Source organism: Pleurodeles waltl, chromosome 12 (genome assembly GCF_031143425.1).
Source record: "Pleurodeles waltl isolate 20211129_DDA chromosome 12, aPleWal1.hap1.20221129, whole genome shotgun sequence".
Taxonomy (NCBI): Eukaryota; Metazoa; Chordata; class Amphibia; order Caudata; family Salamandridae; genus Pleurodeles; species Pleurodeles waltl.
In genome coordinates, this window is record NC_090451.1 from 185948885 (window position 1) to 185975842 (window position 26958).

Sequence of the window (26958 nt, forward strand, 5' to 3'; positions counted from 1 at the left end):
AAATCTTCCCTGGTCTCTGGCGGGCTTTCTGCCCCCCCTTGGGGGCAGATGGGCCTTCCAAAAATAGGCCAATCTGCCCCCAAGGGGGACAGATATGGCCAACAGTAATGTGCCCCCATGGGGAGCGACCCTTACCCAAGGGGCTGCCCCCTAAAGAAAACACACACACCAATCCCTGGTGCCTAAGTGGTTTCTGCCCCCCGAGGGCAGATCGGCCTAATAGAAGTACACCAATCTGTCCCCAAGGGGAGCAGAAATGGCCTAAAATAAATTTGCCCCCAGAGGAGAGATATATGATGAAGTTGATCATCATTTTTAAGAGAATTTACTCAAAACATTCAATAAAAATTGAAGATGTTTGAAAAAACACACCACCGTCAGGAACCACTGGGTGATTCGCACCCTGTTTCATACTCAGTGTTAGAACCTAAGATGACCCTCAAAGGTTGTGCCAGAACCTTCCACGCCTTGACTTGAGTATGAAACATGCCTAAATATATATTTTTTAAACTACACCTAGTAAAATTGGTAATTGAACTTTGGTCCAGGGCCTCTGAAAATCATGTGAGACAGTGACATGAATTTTATATTTCTGACATGGGACACAAAGGGACTTCTAAAGGCATAGCACACCCAGTGGACCTTTTGATGTATCTTTATACTTTTGCTCACTAGATTAGTCACTACACCATGTAATTCAACTCTGTTGTTTCCAATGTAGACTTAGAGTTGACCTTTTGTCTGCTCTTTCTCATGATTCAGAGGCTTTCTTGCCAATTTCAGTTTTCTGTGGGTTTTCCTCCCCAGTTTTGTGTTTGTCCTCCCTAAGGAACATTTAGATCTCACTGTAGTTTGATTCGATGAGATGTTTCCTTCCACTGATAATGGGAGGACCTTGCATTGCAGTACATGAGGGAGTGTATTTCTCTCCGTCTCTCTATACTCCACCCCTCACGCTCTTGCCACTGCCCACTACAGTAGCAACTGGTGGCCATTTTTAATTGTTTTTAAAGCTGTAGCACAGATGTGCAGCAGCTATCTTGGAATGGTTTTCTTATGATTTAAGAAAAATAAAAATTGTCGCAAGATGGCCACTGCGCATTGTGGATGAAAAATCATTCTATGTGCTGCAGCCATCAGGGTTAAAAAAACAAGCACTGGCAAAGCCAATCGGTGTCGCCAGCAAGACCAACTGGCTTTGCCAGTTGATTATGATTGAGTGGGTTTGGTTTTACTTTTACTGTTTTGCTTGTTTATATATTGGAGAGCTCTAATGAAACCAACCCCCATGTCAAAATGTGCTCGTTTTTAATGGCATGTGAGAGTTTTGCTGCTGGGTTGAGTGACTTATATCACTAGGGTTTTCTAGCAGCCTGGATCCACAATTTTCTGGAAATGTATAGGTCACGGTTCTGAATAATTATGAGGTGGTCTCAGTGCTTTGTTCATTTGGGGCATACAAAATGAGAATATAATAAGAAATGAGTATGTACAAAAATGATAACCCTAGCTCTACCTATCTGCATTGCTATCTATCTATAAACAGACCATCTATGTGACCAGCTGTTCTGCCTCTGAAATGTCTATTTCCTGAGGACATTTTCTGTAGGGCAGAGGTCACTCTTGATCACATTGGCTACATAATGTGTATAGCTTATCGAGTGGGACGCAGACCTCTCATTGTTGTACTATATGGAATTTAGTTACTACATACTTAATGCTGCCAATAAATGGAGAAAAAAAACATACACTGTTATTGGCTGGCAACTTCTTTTCAGCAGGGAACGCCCTCCACGTCATGTTGGATAATGTAATGGAATGCCAGGTCTAATAAAATATGTTAACTAAACTGAACGCCCCTACATGCGCTCAAAAGTCCTTTATTTGTGCATGTTAAGCAGTGAGATGCAATCTCACTGAACAGATTCCTTCATGAGCCGTAAAAGCGGTAGGAGGAGCAGTGACACTACCTGCAGGGGGGTTCAGTGGCTTTACCCTCCCCATACACAGTCTAAGCTTTCAAAATAATTGTCGAGGGGGGCAGTCCCTTCTTTATCTGGCGTGCTAGCAGCCAAGCAACCTCTATGACACTACAGATTGCAGCAGCTCCCTCTGGCAAGAGAGAGCCCTACAGTCCCCTTCTTCACTAAATGTTCACACTACTTTAAGGGGAGCAGCTCTGCAGTGCTGGAACGGTGGGAATCACCCATATAGAAGGCAGAGGGAAAGATCGTCTTCAGGATGGTCCTTTCTATGGTGCCGCATAGATGCATAGAGGAGTTCTCTACCTATCTAGCTCCGCCTAAGGCAAAAATACTGGTGGTCCAACTCAGAAAGTAAAAGCCTTTGGCAAGGATGATAAAACTGTGTGACACATAATACCATATTCAAGGTTTACTGTGCAGTGAAGTGTCAAGCGTTCTCAATTGGTGAGGGTCAGGGAAGGGGTCAGCCATAAAATGTAAAGTCACAAAGTTGTTTCATCATTATTCTTACAAACGGGTTTTTGTGAATAATTGAGCAAAGGTTCAGTTCCCCCAGATGATCAACAAACAATCTCTCGTCTAGACCATCTTAACTTCGCCAGCTATACTTTCCTTCATGCTGGGCAGTTAAACAATTGATGAAGACCAACAATCTTAAGCTCAACGATGTACAACAAAGATCCTCTTCATAGGAGATCATCTTTGAACTTTAAACGTCTGACCTTTAAAATCCAAGTGATTTTTCTGTCCCGGTTGTCTGATCGAGACTTAGGAGTGTCAATCAATGGGGACTTTGCCTTTTCTTATTTGATACTGGGGATTGCTAAACCCTGCTGGGAGTACTTTTCTCTGTGTCCTAAGGCAAGTAATAGTTATGTGACGGTAACTACGGTGGATACCGACTAACTGACCTTAGTTATTGTTTCACTCCAATTGGGTAGTCAAATTACTTCCCATGTATACTTCACTCTCCCAAGATATCCAAGTCAAACAGACAAGACTTACTCCAGAAGACAGAATTAAGTTTTGGAGATAGATACAATATGACACAATAATCATAAACCATAAACTCAGTGTCTAGTTAGAGGTTTTTTTTTAAGACAACGAGCCCATATTTTCAGGTAAGAAGAGTATATTTAAAATAATGATTAACAATGGAATCCAGTTGGCTCCGGTCATTTCTGTGATTAGACAGTAATAGCTGTTATTGATCTCATTTCTGTGCATTTGCCAATTAACAACCCTGTGCTTTGGAAATCCTAAAATACTTTAGGGATCCAGGAATTTGTGGTTTCAGATTTTAAAAACACCACTGCCACCTGGCCTCAAATGATCAGAGATGTTCTTTTTCAATACAGGGCCAGTAGGAAATTAAAAAAGAAGACGTTAATACAATACCACACTGATGGACTTGTAACATTGTGTCAGAAACATAACAAATTTGAGACAGAGTGCGTATGGGAAAAAATCAATAATACCCTGGAATTCTGGAGACTGACGATGCTTACAATCTCCTGACCATAAAGTAGGTTTATCCACCACAAATGTTAATGGTATTGCAATTATAGCACCTTACAGAACACTGAGTATTGCGGAAAGCCAATGATGCAGGAAATGGAATATCATGCACAGTGGACTCTGAAAAATCTCTCACGTAGAGTTTTAATCTCCTAGCCATTAAAATATTTCTTCCTGTGGATCTGAATTGCAAAGCAGTTCTGGAGTAAAGGTGATCCTCTCAGCCAGTATGTTATACCCCAAGTGAGTAGGGTGACAAGTAAAAATACTTGTGTTCCTTCCGGTCTCGGATAGGGATGAGATACAAGCTTTCACAGCTGTGGGTGAGCAGAGGGCAGTGCAGGTTCATCAGCATTTGAAGATGTGCCGAGACTATCCATTGAAAGTCTCAGCACATCCTCACTCTTCAGATAATACATTTGTCCTAAATGCTGCTTAGTCTCGGATGAGGTCAGCAGGGCTGCAGGTCCTCATAGCTCTTCCACTCAAGTTATCTTGCAAGCAGATTTCAGTGTAGCCGAAGCTTGCTCTAGGGTTAGGGTAGTTTCTCTCCAGGGCTCTTTATGCCCCAGTCTACAAAGGAAAGCACAGTAGCTCAGTTCCTCAGTATCATCCCAGCTTCATGGGAACGACTGCAGGAAGGCCGGGTCCTGGTCCTACATCATTTCTCAGCTGACGCTGATGAGCTTCCTGGGAAGTAAATACTCATGCAATAAACTGGCCCTGGGGGGCTTATTCTTATCCACTTCAAGGAGCACTGCTGGTCTACCAGGAACAATCATGAAGTGTACCAACTTGGAAACAATAATAATTCTAGGGAATCCATTACAAAGCACATTTTTTTACTGGAGGTTAGAGTGCAGCACCAAATGCTCAAAGGACTCTTGGGTTGGAGAGACACAGTGTGAATTTCTGAGCTGCGGCTCTCCTATTGCCGGACAGTTCCAGGCCCAGCCGAGGGGGAAAGGCTTGTGTATTTGAGGAGACACAGCACAGACCATAGGAATATGGGCAACCTGTTGATTGGCAGTCTAGGTGACGTGCTGCCAAGTAGATCAAAGCTTGTTTTAGTAAGACTTTTATTTTTGAATAGATGAGGTACAGGAATTTTATAGGGAAGCTACATGCAGGCCGATCTCTGCTCAAAAGACAAGCTGAAGGGGAAGCCTCTATGTTGCCTTTGCAAAAGACCCCAATCACCCAGCGGATTGACTCACAAACAAGCAATACACAACACAGACACACTTCACAGATTCCACAACTTTCCAATTATGAGCAGAGGGAAGGACTTTAGTTACAGAGATCTGATTGGCTTTTCTGCAAGAGGAGGTCCGTCGACCCTTTTCTTAAGGTATGAGTAAGATGACATTTGCCTCTGCACTGCTGGTTCAGCTTCCACCAACCTTCTGTCTCTGCATAGGCCCACGAGGGGATACCAGTCACCCTCCACTATAGACCTGGGTACAAGCTGAATGTACTATCCGTTCAACAGGGACTTGCTCTCTGTTGGATAATCAAAACAAAATCTAGAGCACCTCCAGTGTTCTTGCAGATTTCCAGTTAGGGGAATGAACAGAGCAGACTAGAATACCAAAAACTGGCAAGGATCATACTTTCCTTGCTGTGTGAGGGCTTTTAGCCTTATACCTACCATCATTTATCTGGGAAGTCTTAGGGAAATTGTCTCTAAGCTGCCTGAATGTTTGAGAGGCAGCTTAGAGACACCCTCCAGAACTGTACTTGTGGAATCCACTGCACTGTTTTCCGAACAAGGCATCACAGCTAGTTATTGGGGCTGATACTGTTCTTCATTGACTAAATAATCACAAGGTAGTGCTTGGTACCATTTACGTGGCCCTTCAGCACTTTTGGCACCTGTGAGTGCTTTGCGGCGAGGGTGTATTATCTGATATGATGCAAAATGGTTTTGTGCCTCATTCGCACCTAAACAGCCATCGGTAGGGGAGCCCCACTCTGCAGATAAACCTATCATGAGCCACATACAATTTTTGTGTTTAGTAATTATTCACACGAGGTGCGTTGACTTTGTAACGACTTATGCATAAGTTTGACGTCGCTGTCAGGGTTCTGCGGTGGGGCTGATCTCGCACATTTGGTGCCCCTGTGGTTCCTCACATAGAGGTTTTGCTCTCCTCACAAACAAAAAAGATTGCAAGAGCTGCGAAACAGCATTCCTCTCTGCATAAACATGCACATGCACATGCACAACCGGCTCCTCACCCTCGAGGCTATCTCAGTTGTAAATAAGATGGCGGCCTGCACTACGGAGATTTCTTAGCCATTTTCTGTATTCGAGAAACGTCAGATCTTAAATGATCATCCAGGTTTGAGTGAGCTGGTGGGTGCGCAGGGCAGGGCCTGGTGCTTTGAAGGGTGCATAAGTGTGCCAGGATACCCCAGCAATGGTAGAGCTGCCATTATGGAGCACATCCACACAACAGCTAGAATGGATAATTGTGCAGGTAACTGCCATGCTGAAGATCAGCAACCATCCCAACGCATCAACCTTGAAACAAAATAGTTCTGCACAATAATATTTACATGGAAGAATCCCAGGGGCTTCGAATCCTTTCCCGGAAATGTCTTGTAATGGGTTCATAGCACTTGGAGCGAACCCGCTAGATTTAACCAAATGCTCGAAACTCCACCCCAAAATTGTAACCTGTTGTCTTGACTCAAACCTGCTCTCACATAAAAGATGGCTGTTTCCCGTATTTTGTTTTCTTGGAGGGTATCTGAAAAGTAAGAAAAGCAAAATGGGGTTTTCGGAATTATAAAAAAAGTGATGCAGTTTCTTGAACCTGTAATGGAGGTATCCATCCCCATAAAGCTGGTTTCGAAGTGACGGCGTTTTCTTCATGTTCCAAACCGAGCCATACTCGTGTGCTTTTGTCTGTGAAATAAACTTTGTTTTTTATTTATATTAGAAAATTAAACGTGTAGCATTCTTTTCTCTTATTTGATTGCCTTGTGTCTGTGAAAGGGCTGTTGTCATAATGTGGGCAAAAAGTAACATTTGTCACGAAAATCTAAAGTCACGCTTGCCCGCCCAGAGATTTGCAGTTGTTTTGGACCACAATTCCTACTCACAATTATCCAAAATCTGCCAGCATGGTGAATCTGCAATCAAAAATGTAGCGATGGCAAACGTGGAGGCGAGGGCCGTGCAAATGCTTGGAACAGCTCCACAATTGGAACTTTGTATGTTTTCACAACCACCTTATCGCTATCCCTACCGAGGAAACTTCCACAAATTCCCAAATTTTGTTTCCAAGGATTGAACGAGTGTGAACCCACTTCCTCTCTACCCCCCCACCCAATGCTTCATGGGGTGCAGGGGAAGGGTTTCTCCGTCTGAAAAAAAAAAAAAAACATTTTTCCAGCTGGAGAACAATAGTTAAGGTACATTTAACTTTAAAAGTAAACATTAACTGGTGGGATTTCTGTTTCATAAAATCTAATTGTTTTCAGTAATGCGTGCACACAGAAATCTACATTTTTTGTAGTTAATGTGTACACAACATGACATTTTTTTTCAAGTCACGAGAAATGAGTTAATTTGCAAACATGAGCGGTGGAAACTCAGGCCCACCTTCAGGATTCTAGATCTGGGAGGGCTATGGTGAAATCTGTGTGGGCCAGGAAGATTCATGTGGAAAGTGGATTATCCAAAAAAGGCTTTGAGGAGATCTACTGTTTAAGACACTGGCTCAGGCTTATGAGTTCTCTTCTGGAGGACTGTGGGAGCATGAATGACCAATGTGAATTGTAAAACAGTCTGGGCAAGTAGCATTGGCTAAAACAAACCATGCGATATGGTTACTAGGAGACAGGTCCTCCCCAAGGAATTTAGGTGAAAATTGGTGAAAGGTGCATTTTAATGCATGTTAACCCAATAACATTGCTTAGAAGACAGTAGGATTTAAAAACAATTTTACATAAGGCTTGTAGTCTCTCTACAAAGATTACTTAAAGACGGGCATTGAAAGCACTTGAGGAAGTAGCAATGATCTGAAAAGGATACTGTTTGAGGAGAGAGTACAAAATAAAATTATTCTAAAATGCACTTAAACAGAGGAAGATTTTATAACAGTTTGGTTTATATGAAAGGGACTTACATATTCATTTACATGCTGGGCTACAGTATAATTAAGGTACCCACTCGTGATTGACTCTGACCTAGCCCTATCAGTATTTCAGAGACCCCTCTTCTAGTTAAAGATAACCAGTAATCATCGATCATCAGTATACAGAGTAAGCTGAGGACGTAGCAAACTCTGGCCCTTGCTGGCACTCTGTCCCCTCTATCCTCGTGAGCAGCTAAAGAAAGCCAATGTGCTTTCGCTGGGGGCTCTGAGAGCTGCAGGAAAGGGCCACCCTGCGTCCCAGGTCTGATTGTAGCCTGGAAGGGTCACTTGTGGGACCTTAAAGAACGAGGCCTGGGGATATTAAACCCAGCTGCACTTCCATTGTGACTACCCCAGTGCTTAATTTGTGCTTGTTGTTTCCGGTGCTGTGCACCGGCACTTATTTCTGAGGGCGGGCGCTTAGTTTTCTGTCTCAAGCATTTACTGCGAGCAAAAGACACGTGGGAAAGACGGAGGAAGAGAAAAACGAAAAAGCGTCAGAAAGGAGAAAAGCAGGAAGCTACAAGAGTGAGCTAAAGGGGCAGGGAGTGCCTGTAAATAGACTGAAGAGGCCCGAGGTGGCTTCAGGATTACGCTGCCTCAGTATTATGTGCTCGCACTTTTAATTACAGCAGTCGCGTGTTTAAGAGGAGAGCTTTGAGCACCGGCACCTTTTTATTTACAAATTAAGCACTGGACTACCCTGTCATTCAGGTGAATTAAACGGCTCTAGTCATTTCTAGCCATGCACTTGAGTAGGTTACGCAGTGAGCATGGGCGCAGGTAAATAAAAAAAGACAGACACATACGGTTCCTCTTTGTGAATGGATCCCCCTCTCCCCCAAGAATCGGTGTGCATGAGCCCTGACTCTAAATGTCTCCTCTTTTTGTAACTCGGTCATTAAGTCTTGAATTTGGAATCGGAAACAGCACAACTTGCGGAGGACAGAGTAACAGAGTTTACCGACCAGTCAGTGACTGTGTTAAAGCTGGATATCCAGCCAGGCCTGGTGCGATCCTACCTGGAAGTACAGGAAGCCACGCAGGACACCAGTCATGTAAAATGAAACTTCGATTTTTAAGAAGGCCTACAATTTGTGGAATCGTTTTGGCTTAACTAAACACTCACAAATGACTGCTTGTTTTGTCAATAATTCACAAAAACGGTGCCCAACGGCAAATACTTACTTTAGCCCACAGCAAGACCGAGACATTGATGCTGTTCTGCTACATTGGACCAATGTACGAGAAAGAAGCACATTGTAAAGGGTCCATATAGCGAATGATGCCCCACTACATCTCAAAACCCCAGATGACCTCATTAAACAGATATTTTAGAATGCCTAGTGTTAGAGATGCATAAGTGGGCAAGGAGAACTGTTTTAATTCTCTACACTGGGTGGCTCTCTTTAAGCTCCAAGAAGCAGGCTTAAAGCTGGTCGGTATTTGCCATCAGTTTGTGCTCTTACGTTTCCCATATGTTGTAGATAATACTATTTACAACTGACTGATAAAAGGAGTCTGTATATGGTGCATTGCATTATCGTCCAAAACTGCAGCTTGAAGAGGTTTATGGGCGATCATGGCGTCGCTCGCATCCCGCATGTGGTCACGAGGATATTTTTAAATATTAAAGGGATTGCAGCCTGGACGTTTAAAAGCAAGACTTATTCATGATTATAGGACTTCTTCAACTCTATAGAGAATAGATCATTCAGTTGGGGGGTATGTATAAGAAAGTTATGTATTCATTCACATTGCAACTCTTTGCCAGTAACAGTGTGAGTTTACTTCTAATTAATAGGTGTGTCAGATTTGGTGGTTGTGTGTAGACCATTCCAGATCGTGATATCAATATTTTCTTAGGTAGTTCTTTTGTGCTGCCTGTTGTGTATAATTAATGATAGTTTAGAGCCATCACAGTGACAGATGATGTTTGTCAACCAGAGGAACTTGCTTTATGTCTTTGGCTGGTTTCCATTTTTCAAGGTTTTCGCTGGATTTGCAGGAAATATTCAGTTACTTTGTCAATTAGACTGACATTGTGTCCTTGGTGCATAAACGTAGCATTCATTGAGTAGCCGAAGTCTCTAAATTGCAGTATTTCGCCAAGGTGCTGGTGAAGATTGAAGGTTTGCTATGGTTACTTGTTCAGGACACCCTCCTCTAGGTCAGCCATAAAGAGCCACCGGTGTTGCACGCTGCATGCCAGCTAATGTGCCTTGGTGCTGCATCAGAGGTATGATGGGCTCTATACATGTAAATGTGAAACAATAAACACAGTGGGGTATTTGGTGTTACCGTCCCATCTTTAATAAAACTTTACCAATGAAAGAGAAGCTGTCCTGTGCAAGTACAAATCTCTTGATGACAGTGATGCCATTTGCTGGACTATGGATCAAAGTAGCCAGTCTGGACAAGGAGAATGGAGGGGTTAGTTAGCCCTTATGATGAGGGGTAACCTGGGTATATGACACTGTTTTTGGGTGGCCATACCAGAGCTTCTTGCTTTTGCAATGTCTTGAAGCCAGATTTATCCTGCATGAAGATGCCAGTGGCGTGTTCAGAAGAGGATTTTTTTTAAAGCTATTGTATTGGCCAATAGAGCCTTCTTTACTTCTGGGCCCACCTACCTGTCTGGCCATGTTTACGTTCCCGTGTGGATCTTCTAGTTTCTACCCCTAGGCTCAGGTGCTCCAGGAGAGGAGGCTGCTCCTTTCTGGCCACTCAGGCCTGGAATAATCATCTGGTGGTCTTTGTTCTAGAAATGAGCTGCATTTTCGAAAAATCTCTTAAACCTGACTGTTCTCTTTGTGCTAACTGGGCAGCGGTGTTGACGTTTTTGGTCATTAGAGCGCTGGGCCGCCCTTGGGAGCAGCTGAGATGCTACACAAAACCCGATCATTCATTCATTGATTCATTCATTCAGCAGCCAGGAAGAATCCATTTTGTTCTGCATCGTCCGACTTCAACTTTGCTGCATTAATAAGTGTCTGAGATACACTGAAGCCTGCAATTTCAGTTAACTAGTTTTGTAACTTAAAATGGAATGTGTGAACACAAGACTAGTGGCTGCGATATGTGTAAAAAACTGAAAAAAACGTAAGCCTCGTGGATAAGTCTGACATTATGATACTGTTATTTTTTCTTCTGCTGTTTTACTTACGTGTTTGTGAACATCTAGCTTTGTGACACTGTTTAGTATAACCAGAGGGATACAAAGTATCCTGTTTTGGTAGCAAAGGCACAATCCCCCCCCCGTGGATAACAGTGTCCATATTCCTAGGACTTCACAAACATTAGATGTTTATAGGTTTTCTCGTGCCTTAGTCAGAATGTTTCCATTAGTTCTGTGTTTACTCCTTTTCTGGGACAGCCTGACCTTCACAAACAATAGATCTGCAATCATTAGAACTGTTCACAAACATTACACAGCCTTTAGCCAGTGACGTTATACTTCTCAGATGTAGTCTAGTGGCCTCACTAGAGGTTGCCGTTCAGCTAGTAGGATCACTGGCTTAGGGTACCACACTCGGTTTTATGCTTCGCAATGTGTATAATTGTGTTTCAATGCACTTTCCCTCTGATATCTGCTTATATGGTAAATTGGTTTAAGATGTACACTAGTATCAAAACAATTGTGTACGTGCAACTCTTGCTTGGACCTCTATAATACCTTGTTGATTGGTTACTCATGTTGCACTTATCTAGACTCACTCAACACACAATCTCTTCAGTTAAACCTTGAACTGCTCCCCATGTCACCCCAGAGAGTCAAGGATGCTTAAGTGAGCCCCACTTTCATTTTGTGGACTGAGTACCCCCAGTGCTGACTGCTAGTTACCCGGAGTCTTCCTTAATTTGCAGAGCTCAGAGGCACTTGTGCTTACACCTTCTATGGAATTCGGCCTGGAATTTCCTCTTCACGGTTTTTCATTGTAAGAAAGTCAAAGGCACCAAAATTCCCAGTGGCATACGAGAGGATATAACATGGAATGCCCCCACAGAACTTTGACCCAGGACATGCACCCCACAAAATCAGGCCTAAGCTCTTCCATTTTATAAAAATGATGCCTTGTGAATATATAACAGACCATTGCGTAAACTCTGGCCTTGGCAATGATTGTATATTTAGTGCTGCCCAGTCATCTGATGTAACACGATGCCTCCCACCTATGGCATTTTGGCAAGGGGTACCCAGCATCTCACTTAAGTTGCTCGCCTCACAAATGAACCCATGGATGGTTGCGCTCAAGGGCTGCCTGGGCCTCCATTTCACACATGGACACATTAGTAAAGCATTGGTGTGTTGGACTGTTTTGTACATAATGGTTCCATTATTCACACCTCACCACAAAGCAGCATTATTTGTTAGTGGTGTAGCAAGGGTGCAATGGCCTCTAATGCAGGCAAGTGAAATGGACTCCCTGCCCCCTCCTTGTTTGTGTAGGGAAGGACATCTGTAAGTATCACAACATCCACACTCCGCATCCCACAGCCTGTCCACTTAGCCCATGTACACACAGACACACCAACACACTACAGGGTGCAGTGGGCCCTTCATACATCTGGGCTCTGGTCCCACTGCTCCTACTGAACTAGCTGCGCCCATGCAACACTTCTACAAGTAGCCAGTTGTGAAAGAGGCTGGCCTTAAGAGGAAGGAATAGAAATTGCTGAGACAGATGCATATTAGATATAACACTGTTTTTAACTGCCATGACTGTCAGAACATGCAACACTTGCCTTTGCATGGTTTTGTTTTATCACTTCACGTCTGTCCGTACAGGCATGCTAAGATAGGGTCTTTAAGGAAGATGTGCTCGTAGGGCAGACAAACACAAGAGGGGCTAACAATGCTCCTTGATTGCAGAGAGAAGGAACAGGTGACATGTGAGACCGGCAAAGAATGACTATGACTGTATAGAAATAGAAAGGGTGACGCTGACGTGACACCACTAAATCCAAGACATTTCCCAAGAATTGGAAGTCTGACTTCCCTTGCATAAAAGTCTAAACAGTTTATGCCCCTTCTCTTTGGCTGAAATATGGCTTCCATTTCTTAATGGTGTTTGCAGGAAAAACCTCCATGGGATCCAAGCCGTAGTTTCTTTTGTGGTCAAGTCTACTAAACGGAGCAAGCTGTCTGGGTGCTGTTGTGAGCGTACCAATAACCTAAAGGGGCTTACAACCATCCACATGCTGCTTACAATTGGTTGGCTTTATTGCCACTCTCATTTGATTCCTTCTTATTCAATGACTTTCCTTGTCCCAGCTTGTTCATCTTGCATTGCCTCTTTAGCATCTTTCTGACAGTTTTGCTTCTATCCTTCTCTCCTCATTTTTAGAGAAGTTTTTTTTATTTCTTTTTGGTTTGTCATTCCATGAGAGTGCATACTTTTCTAGCTGTCTTCTCTCCCTGTGTGCCCTCCGCAAATGCCCACCCCTGTGTGCTCTGTTTTGCTTATGTGTACTTCTACCTCCACCACCCTCATACTCTGTGTTGTTCTCACACTCATGTGCTACTCCTCTGCTCCCCGTGTTGCAGTCACTTTAGTATGCTTCTCGCTCTCTCGTGTGCTTCTCTCCCAGGCCCCATGTTCTTCTTTCCCCTTCCCCACGCTCTGGGTTCTTCTCTGCATGTGTGCTTCTTTCCCTTCTCTACCCCTAGTGTTGCTCTCTCCCTCTTCCTCTGTTTTCCCCACCCCACCCTCGGTCGCTCCCCTCACTCATTCCTCTGTTACTACTCCACCCCACATGGTCCTTTAAAAAAATATATATATTTGTGTCCTTCTCATCCATCATCCTTGATAGCTAAATGAAAAATAAATTAAATGGCACTCGCATCATTCTCCTGGTGCATGCTTGCTCTCTGTCGTGCATGTGCCAGTGGAATTATGAAACCTCCAGCAGTGGTCACGTCATCACGTCTTTCTTAAAAAAAAATGTTTTTGATACATCTCAGTGTCGGTTGGGGAAAGACGGGGAGGGGAGAAATCCTGAGCATCGTCAGAAGGCACTGGATTACCCATTGCTTGTTTTGTTTTTTTCATGTGTGACCACGCTAACTATCTAGGGCACACCCACTCCCACAACTTCGCCTTGTCCTGCTTTAAACAAAAATTGATGTATATCTGGTATAACCTGCAATGCCAAAACAATTGAATATAATGCCCCAAAATTGTGGGATATCTGACAATGTCTCTAGGTGGCATTTATGAGATGATTGACATCAGTATACAATAGCACAAAGCTTGGCTTGTCCTCCCTGGGAATATGATTTGCAGGCCTGACAGCTGACTTACTGCTGGTCATGGTGGCACCATATAAATCTTAGGCTGTAACCTTTCGTCTAGTAATTGACAACAAGTATTAATTCCTTTTTTATTATAGAGAAGCGAGAGGCAGTTAATTTACTCACTTGGTACAGCGGCAAAAGACGCCCTTTAAGCAAAGACGCAAAGGCTAACAATATTACAAGCTGAACTTTTCCATCAGCTGATTGGGTGCAGTCACTCACTGGAACTAACAAATGGATGTTCTTTATGAGGAGCCCTAAGAGAACCGGACTCAATTTATTTTGCATCTGCTCACCAACTTAAAAATGCATTGGGAGCGGGTGTGGGTGGAGTTTGTGTTCAGCCACCTCGTTTTATGTGTTCTTCAGTCATCCCTGGATGCTTGGCTTCGCTAATCAGCCTCCATGGTGGAAATATCTCTCTTCATTTACTATTTGTGAAATGCTAATAATGAGATGGCAGTGGCAGATAGGTAAATGTCATTTTAACCTGATCCATGAAACTTTCAGTTTTGTCGAATTGTAAGTTAAAAACAAATTATAATTGGCAATGTGCAAGATAGAATCGGTGTCAAAACAACTCCTCTGCACTTCACATTGTTAGGAATAGGTGGATTTTGCAGAGTTTTGGCCCTGATTCACATATTCTTGTAGGGAATCTCCTCCAAGTATCACACCCAAAGTACCTTTTATATTGGTAGCTTGCAATGCACACTGTAAGGTCTCGAGTTTCTTAGGAGATTTTAGGGTTTGGATTTGGTGCTGGTGATGAGGTATCAAATTAATGATATGGGGGCTTGATGTTATCAGTAGCAGAATGTACACTTCAAAATCATGGATGTGACTTAGGGATAGCCAGGGGTAGCTGCTGCTGCCCTCTAGAACTCTTGAGCCCTGGTGTTGTGAATCACGAGGCAGTTTCGACCTGTCTGCTTTCTGTAGATTGCAGTCCTTGCACTTCTAAAAGCCATCAACAGCAAACACGAGGCTGTCGGGAAGTAATGGTGTAGTGAGCAGTCAACCCTAATATATCGTTACTGGTCAGTGGGTGAGTGATTTCACTTTGCTTCCCTTGGTATGTCCATGACCATTGTCCACAATGGTCACCAGCATGCCTGAAGCCTGTTGAGGTGGACTGAAGGTATTTTGCATTCCTTGGAGATTGAAGCCGTTGCTTCTCTGCCAGCGGGGCCAAAGTGAGGGTCATTTTCATCAATGTAGGTATAATGTGGAAGAGCATATAGAGCAATCCAATGAAAGACATAGAAGCAGAGACCAGTGCCATCTAGGGCCCTCATAACAAGATGACCAAAGAAGTATCCTGGGAGATACTCCTTTGCACAACTTAGTGTTCTGATGTCTACGGGCCCTGAATTATAGGGTCCTCATATGCCAGACCCAATGATTCTGGGCCCATTGACACCAGACCAGACCTGGAGACTTGTCGAGCTATGGGGGTTTTTAGCAGCTGCTGTGCCTGGGCCCACCTGCCTGCTTACTTTAGCATGGGGAAGCAGAAAAAGCTCCCCCTGCTGAAGTAATGGCAACTCTGCCCTCTTGCCACCTCCGTGTCCCTCTGTTCCACCGTGACCAAGAAAAAAAGCCCTGCATCATTTACCAAAAGCATCCAACAGGTAGTCAATGTGTGTGGTTTCAGAGTGGTTCATATACATCTCCTTACAAACTGCTGGGTTCTTCCTTCTAGTTTAGTTTGGTTTCATGTCCCAAACATAGACTGAAGATACATATATTCTAAATTAGAATGGTAAATTATTGACCTTGCATATTTAAATCTGCATAGAAAAATGCAAGCTTTTATTCAATTCCAATACAGTAGTACATATTTTTATGTTTGGGATAACTTAATGTGTTAACTCCATTTGCGCTAGTGTCGGTAGACATTGATGAAAGGTAGGGATGTTACTAGGCTAAGTTTTGGACTCTGTTTGCAGGCTATGTTGTTGTAGCCTGTGTTTTAACACACTACCCTCTGTTTACCCTCGATGACGCACATGAGTATTCGTTTACCTGCCTGCTTTGCAGAAATGTGAAGGGAAGAACAGATGACAGGCACACATATAGAGGCTTCCCAACATTTTAGGGGAGAGGGTAACTCTGTCTAATATGTATTTACCAGTGTTAATTGTAATTTATGAAAACGAGAAGGGTCTCTAAAATAGGGGGAGAGCCATGTCTACATCACAGTGGCCCACCTACACTTGTGTGTAGGAAGAAGCTCAGCAAGACCATGGGCACCTCTTGCATCTCACACAGCAATACAAGAAGTGCCCTGGTATCAACAAAGTAGTACCCTATGAAGAACAGATGCTCTCACCGGCATTTTCCCATTGCATTAAAAGCTGGTGTCATGTGTAAATATTGTCCTGTGTGGCCCCTCACACCCCACAGCAGATTGTTAAGCCATAGACTTTTTTTTGGTTATTTTAAACACCCCTATATAATGTGAATGACAAAGGTGCTTTTCTGGGTCCAGCCATTAAAAATGCTCACACTCTCTAACCTGTGTTTTTTCCAGAGCTTTGCCAAAGAGCTGGTGATCACGGACCACAAGGACCTGGATGAGGAGTACATCAGGAACGAGCTGAAGAAGGCGGGCGGAGCCAATTACGATGCCCAGACCGAGTAAAGGATGTGGTGGCCCCTGCTCCTTCCTGTGGACAAGGCAACCCTGGGAAACAGAGGACAAGCAGGAAAACCGAGAGGAAAGCAGAGGCAGCCAATTGTTTTACATTTCACATTACCCCTCAACCGCATCTTCCTCCTCTCACCAAAGGACATCTCATTTTCCCTTCCGATGTAATGACCATATTTCCCTTTTATGAATGTGCAGAACTGCTTGTCCACCTAGATGCCAAAAGATCCCATGTTACTTGGGACACCGTGAGTTGGCTATTTAGAAAGCAGGGCTTCATGTGCTGGGGTAATGTCGATTCACCTTCGCATTATTTGTATGGAAAGGGCATTAGTAAGTAGACAGAACTGGCTCAAGGTGTCCCACGTGAGTATTGAACCTTGTGTACGTGCTCTGCTCCACCCTTTTCATGACTTCCATTATAAATGCATAGAGCTACCCATCCCTTTCATCTCATTGGATGTGCACAGTTGTTCACCTCATTGAACCCAGTCTATTGCCAGAGTCGTTCATTCACTAGATCCTCCCAAAGCCATTCATCCCAGGTATTCCACGAATCATTGATTCTAGTGTGTACACGCCGAGCCACTAATCCCATCAATACCAGCAGGCAAACACCGAATCATGAATTCTGTGTTCCAAATTCAGCTGACAGAGCTACTTGTTTTATAATCTCATTGATTCTAACATATTGACATGGAGCCCATAATCGTTTCAATACGAGCATGCACACACAGAATCTCTCATTCGCCAAAACCTATTCTTAGTGTTCAGAGCTATTCATCTCATTGATTCTAGTGTATACACACACAACCACTAATCCCATTAATACCACCATGCATACATAGATTCTCATTTCCTAACTCCCATTATAAACCACAGAGCTACTCATCTCATTCATCTCATTGATTCTAGCATATACACGCAGAGCCTCCAATCCCATCAATACCAGCATGCACACACACAATTATGCATTCCTTAAGTCCCATTCATAGTGCACAGAGCTACTTGTCTCACTGTGCTCATTGATTCTGGCGTGCACGTACAGAGCCAGTAATCCCATTAACTGCTTCAAATACACACAGAATCACTTGTTTCATCAACCCCCCTGTAAGCACACAGAGCGACTCATGTTATTGATTCTAGCGAATGCACGGTGGTCGCTAATTCTGTCATTCCTGGCATACCTACACACAGATGCTCATTCCATTAGTCTCATTTGAAGTGCACAAAGCCACTACTCTCATTGATTCTAGCACAAACACAAGAGTCACTGATCCTATCAATCCGAGCGTACATGCACAGAGTAACTCATTTAGTCAATCCCATTGTAAACGCACAGAGCTACTTGTCTCATTGATCTCATTGATTCTAGCATATACACACAGAGCCACTAATCCCATTGTTCCTAGGAGGAACACAAAGATTCACTCTTTAAATCAATTCCATAATAAGCCCACAGATACGCTCACCTTGATCCTTGCATTTACATATAAACTACAAGGGTTATCAGTCCCAGCATATACACCAGAAGATGCTCACTCCATCAGTTTCAATGTACATGCACAGAATATCTCATCCCATCTGCTCCTGCGTATTGGTACCCCACCTCTTCCGCTGTGGAAACCGAGAATGAGTCACCTCATTGAGCTCAGAATTTCCAAATAGCTTTTTATCACATCGGTCCAAGAGTATGTATGCAAGACGCCTCATCCCATCAATTGCAGCGTACATGCAGAGCCGCTCATGCAAGCTATGTCATTGTATGCATGCAACTGCTAATTCCTTCGCACCATTATATGCATAGCTTCCAAGTCTCCCCTGATGATGCCTTATCTAAAGGAGCTTGACATGCACCTAGATTCGAACATGAGCTTTCTGGGCGCCTGACGTCATCGTTGATGCGGATTCTAGTAGCTTTCAGCCACTCATCATCGCTGGGCATCTCAAATCTCCTGAGCTTGTGGGGATATGCTTTGTGGACCATTCAACTGTCTCTGGCCATAGATCGATGTATCGTGGCTTTCTCTAAGCTGTGCTTTGTTCAGTTGCGAAGATAACATAATTTTTAAGTAGTACTACTTAACTGCCCGCTCCAAGCCTGATCAAAGGGGGAGAAATACACTTGCCTTAAAGGAAACAAATTGCTTTAATAGCTGCTGCACTCCTCCACCATGCACACAAAACAGATCTTTCGATGTGAATGTCAAGGTTGCCATGGCAGCAGTGTGTTGTTTTCTGGAAGTCTGGCTGTTCACTGGGTTTTTGTATAGCCTCTTTTTGTCCAACGCATGAAAGTTGTTGGCTGCGAAGGCCATTCCTGTAACTTGAAGAGCAGAGAGAGAAGTGAGGATTTTTGTAATTGCATATTTCTTTACCGTAGCGACAATGTATTTTCATGTGAGTAGTAACAGGGTGGGATGAGTTTGGGTGATGGCAGAAGAGTTTTTAAATTGGTCATGTTGCGAAAGTCTGGTCCCTTTAACTCAAAATTTAAGGTTGGACAAGGACTCCATTTTGGGGCTCAAGCAAAAAGATGGGATCAGATTTGCGCTCCTTCTGTGTAATGATTGTTCTGCAGATAACCAACAGAGTGAAATGTACTGTATTGGGGAATGTCATGCTAAGAGCCAACCACTGGGTTAAAAACACGATAATAAAACTTTTTTTCAAACTGTGTGTCTTTGTGTTTTAACTACTAACTGCTGTCAACAAAACTGAGCCTGTTACCTCTTACCACAATTGATTTGAAGCATTTGTCTATAAAACGAGAAAGAAAGATGATGTCTTGATGAGAGCAAAACTGAAATCCTGCGACTGAGAACCTTGTTTTCCAGCAGATGGAAGCAGTATGTTCTGAATTATAAAGCTGATGTATTTGACCAGCGTCAGGTGAAGTAATGGAATGAATTCTTGGTTACATATCATGTAACACCCAATCACTGGAGTATTTAATCACATAAACAACCCTGTGTGATACTAATACAGCTGAGTCATCCTGTCCTTGTACAAATTAAGTTCATTCTCCTGCAAGAGGTGGAAATATTCAGGATAATAAGCACTTTCTAGGTCTGGTCTACATCCAGTGTAATTTGAAATGCAAGTTCAGTGAAAAGTGGCCTCTTGCCTCAACAATCCCTCCCAGAACTAATGCTGTGTCCTCCAATGACCCAAATATACACTAATCGCACCCGCTGCATTGGGCCAGCTACAGGTTACCATGCTAAACTCCTCAAGCAGACTTCATCAGTTTTTGTCACTAGAGAAATTGTCCTCCACTGGTGATTCTCCTTTCTGGCTAACAGGATCACCTGTTTCTGCCAACAGCGGATGTGGAGCTATGCGAGGTTGGACTTTAGCACCTATTTTTGTAATATTTCCATGATTCTAATCAACAATAACCCTGGATTTCGCATGGATGCAGATAACACTCAGATTTATGACAGAGTTTCTGACCAACCGGAAGAATACAGGCAGATAATGTAGTGCGTGACAGACTTTATAAGACAATTACAGCTGTATTAGCTCTTTGTGAATGCATCTATGAAAGAAGGCCGTGCTTTCTATGACCACCATCAAGGGGGCTTCACCAATTCCCCCCAAATGTTTGATACATTTTGTTGATCCCACAGAGCAACATTGTCATGGGGCACATGTTTTAACATCAGCTTGCCCTCCATGGAATCCTGCCTTGACTACACCTGCCGATTTGGCACTGTCTTCATTGTGGACCTCTCCTACTTGGACCACTGCATTTGGATAAACCCAGGAACCCCCACCAACACAATAACTAAGGTCCAATGAGTTAAAATCAAACAAACTACCTCTTCCTTAGTCTAAAATGAAGACCGCACATTTACACTGCGATGATCCCTTCTGTTGGTCTCTACTAATGCAAAGGGTTGACTTCAAAATTCTTTGTTTCAGGCATAAGCCCTTCCATAATCGAGTGTCCTTCTATTTCAGTATATTAATGGTACATTAATAATAAGTCAAATATTTAGATTTGGGTAGTCAGAGAAAAACTCCAGTGTTTAAAGATTACAAATCTTAATGGTTCTGGCCCTTCACTATTCTCTACAGAATCAAAGTCCATCTACTTTTGCCTCTTCTGAAAGAAGTAGACTTTGAAAAATTTAGAAAAACACTAATATTTCACCAGTTCCACAGACTTAGGTTTTACATCCCGGTGACTGACCACACTTGTTGCTGCTTTTCCATCATCCCTGGAAACACAGAACCTTCTGAAGGATGACCGCCCTTCCTGACTCTATGAACTTTCCTCAACAGTGTTTTGAAATCTGCCCATCTCGACTCATTTCACTCACATGTGCCCTATATTGAGTTTTTCGTGCTGTGCAAATGCAGCGGTGAAAGTCTGCGGCATGATTTGGGTTTTCGGTTTACAATCCTAAAGTTATTCACCAGAGACATAAACTAGAAACTGCAGACAAAAACTGATTTGTGAGGGGATGGCCAAATTATTTGCAACTGTGACTTAACTAGGTGAAGAAAAAGTCAAGTTTTTTTTAACTTGAATGTGTGCCATGTTCTTTAGATGCTTCTAAAGAAGAGGATACAAACTAACGCATTTCTATTCAATGATGGACATCTTTCTTGAAGGCACGGGTCTAAAACCAACCAAGGAGAACATACCCACAGGGTCATAGTTTAGTAAATGTGATTTTGGAGGGGGGGGGGGGGCGATTCTCATATATCCCACAAAAAAAGGCAATGGTCAGCAGGGTGGAGGGAAAAGAAGACCAAGGTTTGGGTTGGAATGTTTTCATGAGGAAGAGGGTACGTACTTATTTGCAGTAGTTTGGCCTCTGTCTAGAGTGGCAGAAAACGATGGGTAGGAATGCTACCCTGAGAGACTGCCAGTGGATAGACTATTTGGAAACATTCCCTCCATCACCTTTTGGGTGTTTTATTGCCAGTAGTAAGCCTGGAAACCTGAGACTGGCACAGATTTCCAAGCCTACTGCTGCCAGTGTTTTAAATTAAAAAAAAAAGTCGTAAATTTTCACCCGTTCAAGGAGTACTTCTGTTGGTGCAGATTTACTATTTTTTGGTAAACCAGTCGCTATGTGTATTTAAGTTTCTATTCCCAAAAATGAAATGAGAATGGCAAAAACATATGACAAAGATATATCAAACCTGCCTCTCAGCCGCCAAACCCAACTACCAAGCAATAAATACATTGAGATGTCCCACGAAACATCCCCCCTCCTGAAGTTACATCTCTGCTGACCCGCCTGGGCCTGGCAGTTCTTGGTGGCAACTCATGACTATGGTCACATACAACATAGCGGCCTAGAGTCCTGGTCGTGGGATCACTCGTAATGCACTCGGTCTTCTTCATGTTCACTACAAGAAGCCTTGATCGTAGGGTTGTTAAATCAGTGCATGTTGGCAGGGCTCCATGTTACCAGTCCTAGGGGGTTATTCCAACTTTGGAGGAGGTGTTAATCCGTCCCAAAAGTGACTGTAAAGTGACGGATATACCACCAGGCGTATTACGAGTTCCATAGGATATAATGAACTCGTAATACGGCTGGTGGTAAATCTGTCACTTTTCCGTCACTTTTGGGACGGATTAACACCTCCTCCAAAGTTGGAATAACCCCCCTAGTCTTTTACAAATTATTATATCAAGTGACTGATGGCCTCTTGTACTGAGTTCAAGTTGCAAATAGAGGCGGGGAGCCAGCAAATGAATAGGGCAATCTGAGACACAGCCTGGCCAAGGGTCTGGCTTGGCTCTATAAGTCCATGCACAACCCAAGCCTTGAAAACATTTGGCATGTATATCATGCAACAAACATACTGTAAAAATATGACACGTTTCTTAAAAAAAGAAAAGTGTATATCTTTAACATGCAGAAGCATTTCACCTAAGTACATCAGATTATATCACCGAAAAGACAAACATTCATTAGAAACATTAATAGCTTACCCCCCAACAACAATGGACAATATCATTAGTGAACGAAGAGGCAAGTCGGTAGTCATGTAAACCCTATCAATGGAGCAACATTGTAGCCCATTCAATCAAACATAAGAGATGCTTGTATAGTGCACATCCTGAACTTAAGTACTTAAAAGTGCTCTTATATGTGGTAATTAAAAAAAAAGGAGGATCGGTGATCTATCTTACTATCCTGGTTTAATCAAAGGTCACCAATTTGTCTTTTATTCATGGTACACTGTAAGAAAAATGGACACAAATCCTGTTTCTTATTGAGAGCCAGGGTACCTTCTTCTGGAAGTGCAGCATACGGGAAGGGTGTCTTTTTATATTTGTAATCTGCTACTGTGGCATCCAGCAAAATTCTCAACCTTCTGGATGTGTCTTATTTGCTGGTCCATAAAGCTGATATATGATGCTTGTAGTCCAAAATGGTGTTCATCCCAATGGTCCCTAACTCAGCTTGGTTGCTTGGGGTGAGATAGATGCTAAAAATAAAACGTAAATCACACTACAAAGCCTAAAGTCCAATTAGCATTTAGTGCACCATAACAAACAGCACAGCAAAATATCAAAACAATTGTCATTTTAACTCACCATGGCTCTCACTAAGAAATTGTCAGTGTCAGAATCCTGTTCAGAGGACCACATGGCATGCAGGAGCTACTGGACCCAACCGAGGTGGCTGAGGCCTTTTACTCCCAAAGTCCTGGGGCCCACATAACTATGGATCCTGCTGAACTGGGTCAAGCACCCTCTTCTGCACCTGCCTCTCAGTTGGGTAGCATAGCTAAGCAGTCAAGTCTCCTTTGAGGGAAGCTCGGCTACAGATCGGTGAACACGACTCATAGCTCATTGTCCAAGATATAAAATAATTATTTTAATTCTAACTCTGCACTTGCAAAGGTAAACAACATTCAAAAACCAATAACACAATCCCCTTGAAGTCAGGGCTCTAGTGCTTATCAGGCCACTCCCTGTCCTCCCACCTCTAGTGCCACAGGTTCCATATTATTCCCCATCACCGATGGCCTCAACCAGGAAATGTAAACTAGTAGTTTGTACTCAAGAGTTCTTCCCTCGGACTCTGTTAGTAAGTTCAGTCACTAGAGTCTGGAGGTTTGCAGTTCCAATGGTGTTATGTCCCCTGTGGTTTAATGGCCCTGTTCTTGGCTTACCCACTCTGACAGTAAGGAAACCTTTGGCTGTGCAGCACGGACCTGTTCTGGATCGTCAAAGTGAGGCTGCACAGGATCACACGCAGCCACACCTGCCAGCCGCCAGCTCTCTCTTGAGCCACGCTACCTGCGGATTCAGACGGTCAGCATTGCTCCTGCTTCAGCAGGCACATGGTAAGTCACAGCAGGAATGGAGGGTGGTTTCCTTGCTCCAATGGGGCTCCTGTAGTGTCCTGTGGCTCCTCGGGCCTCCCTCAATGTGTTCCACATAATGTTATTTGGTCCCACTTTGGTCACAGCAGTGTCTCTGTCTCGGGTGATGGCCTGGACCCCTGGGCCTCAGTGTCTCCAGGTCCCCCTCCTGACATGTGGGGTCACCACCTTGGTACTCGCTATCTCTCCCATTCTCCAGTGGATGTCCCAAGCAGCCTACAAGAATGTAGCAATAGACAAATCTGTCAGGGGAGATTCCTCTACTTCTCATGTTTTCACCAGGCAGTCCTGGGCTTCCCACATTGGAACCCAAGGTCCTCCATGTAATGTATCAGTGCAGACACTTCTGCAGTCCAGTGGACATCAACGGCACACTCACTGCCCAGTACTGTTATCCTCATGTATTATGCCACCACCACCATACCCACATGCAGCACACACACTGAGTCTGTGCACACTGTTCAGTACTGCAGTCTCTCTGTACTGTATCAGAGTGTGTTATTTTAAAACCACACACTGCCAGCACAAACATTTACCTTGTGCACACTGTACCAAACTTCACAATTTCGTGTAGTGTATTTCTTGTGAGGGCACATACATTCAGCATGTTTCCACCACACAATTTCACATCAACCTGATGTAGACCACAGGTGAGTTAAGCACATAGCAGCAGAACTTTTAAAAGGGTGAGTGAGTCTGTAGCCCTCACTCCAGTGACACAGGGTAAAAAGGACCTGTTCACTACTTCTGATCACTACACGGTATGCTTCCACCACTGCTTTTGTGCTGCTTAACTCCTGGTGTAGGCAGTAGCTTTCAACCCCTATGACAGCAGCACTTGGGGTGCCCCTCCTGGTCCAACAAGACAGCAATCCGTGAGACAGGCCTATCTCATGGCGCACAAGCATGATCCGTGTTCACCTATGGCAAAAAATCAGCATTAGGGATCCAAACAACAACAGTTGGGCACTCAGAGCAGGGATACATGCCTTTTACCATGCAGAGGACTTTTCTGTCCCAATAGTCAGTTTGAGCATGCAGCTGAAAATACAGAGAAATGTAGACCAGTAGAAATATACTTTTTGTCAATACAAGTCAATTGAGCTTAATCATGTGATAGAACTTTTTTGCACTTAGCCAAAATGTATCTAATGAGCAGGTGGTAGGATCTTCTCCCCAAGGAAGTGCTGGATGCCTTTGAGGAGAATATATTATTCATACGTGCGATACTAGGCTCTTTATTCTCCCAAAATCCTGCTTCCATTTGCCAGGTTTGAAAACTAGGTTGAGCTTCTAGGAAACTTGCAAAGGTACAATCCTGAGCCTTCTGGCTTCCAGACCTTCTCGAGTCATTAAAATTAACAAATGTACTGAATGGCACAAGAAGCTTCAAGTGAGTATAGAACAACATCCGCATTTGATTGAAATTGATACATTCTGGGTTATGTATGTGATTATTCATGCTGAATTACATAGATTTTAAATATATATTATACACACATTAATTATGTATTCCCAAATCCAAGGAATTTACCAGAGGTGTCTGAGTATGAAATGAAGCTCTTTTTTTGTTAGCATATTGATTTAGCTGTTCATAGTGAGGTCCCTATCAAGGCAGAAAACCAAAAGTACACAGTTCCAGCCAATAGACTAGTGCAAATGTAAACAGTAAGTAATAGAGTCTATGAGTCTGCTCTTATTAGAACAAGAGCCCTCACTCACCAAATGGTGACATGCTTCATCATCAGGCTTTTGCGCCTCATCAGGCCGGCACTGCAATGCCTGACGGGCCCCTTGTGGGGGCTCTTTGCCAGAGATCTTTTGAGTGTAAAGAATGCCGGTAGCTGAGTGTTAGTATGTGGGATTGGTATATTGGTATGTGAAAATAAAAATGGCTAGAGGTCTGGAAATATTGTATTTAATCAACCCAGATCCCTGTCACGATTAAAAGCAGAGTGTGGGTAAGGATTAGAAGTAATGTCTAGTCCACCCTCAGAAACAAAAAAAACTGTCAGTCCCTGAATTAAAGGGAATGTGGAGAGTTAGAGTACAGAACTAACTATACTTCCATCATCGGGGTCAACATGTTTCTCGCAAAAAATGTCTGTTAAGATCGGTGCGATTCGTCAGGACCAAAAAACGTACCTAATCCCCGTGTTATAACCCAATATGGGATTTCTTCGTACCACAAAAACCCTCCTTGTATTGAAGGATGGGCCCCATCGGGATAGCGATAATCATCAGTGGTCCAGGCTTGTATAGTCAACCCGCTCGTGTGGCCACCGGGTGGATAACCTACCCCTGCTCCGCTTCCCAGAAAAGTCAAGGCAGACCACCAGGTTTTTCACCAATCTGAAACCTGTTAAATTTACTAAGGTGCTAGAGATTGAGGAAATCCTTGTCAACTGAAGTGCTGGACTGAGCCCTATGTGCTAGTGTAAGAAACCGGTTATGCTTATGGAATCTACGGGTCTAAGGTTCTCATCTTAGCATTTTCAGAAGATATTATGCACAAGACTGAACCAGCTCTTGGGATAGGTATAATGCAGCAAAAATGCAGAAATCAGACATTTTTAGATAAATGTTCCCTTTGGCAGAGCCCCACTACTAAATGTTATCTTTTGTGACTGCACAAATAGATTAATCACTAGTACATTGTGAGAAACACTCGGGGAAGAAGATTCTACAAATGAGGTCTGAAATAGTCAAAACAACTCTGAGACAGAAGAGCTCTGGTCAGCCAACATCAAACTGAAGTCAAGTACATCTACTAAATTCCTTACTGAGTTGGCAGAAACAGGACAGGTATTTGTAGAACCAGGACAGAAACGTATATCCCTTACTTTTGGAGTACCATGTGTTAGGGGGTTAAATTTAAGACTATTTACGGTCCTCCTCTACGTTCTAAACCCTGATAGAGTCTAATTTAATGAAATGACAGCCCCCCTCTCCAACAATATCTGAGTGTCAACAGCATAACGAGGACGGAAAAGT

At 43.3% G+C, this 26958-nt stretch overlaps 1 protein-coding gene across 1 annotated transcript in view; it reads left to right on the forward strand.

Annotated features, from left to right (window-relative positions):
* Nucleotides 1-19276, forward strand: part of COTL1 (coactosin like F-actin binding protein 1) — a 62023-nt gene extending 42747 nt beyond the window's left edge. Inside the window, exon 4 of the mRNA XM_069217610.1 lies at nucleotides 16486-19276. Coding sequence (XP_069073711.1) covers nucleotides 16486-16596 — 111 coding nt within the window. The 3' untranslated portion in view covers nucleotides 16597-19276. The remainder of the gene's footprint in view (nucleotides 1-16485) is intronic.
* The last annotated feature ends 7682 nt before the right edge of the window (nucleotides 19277-26958 follow it).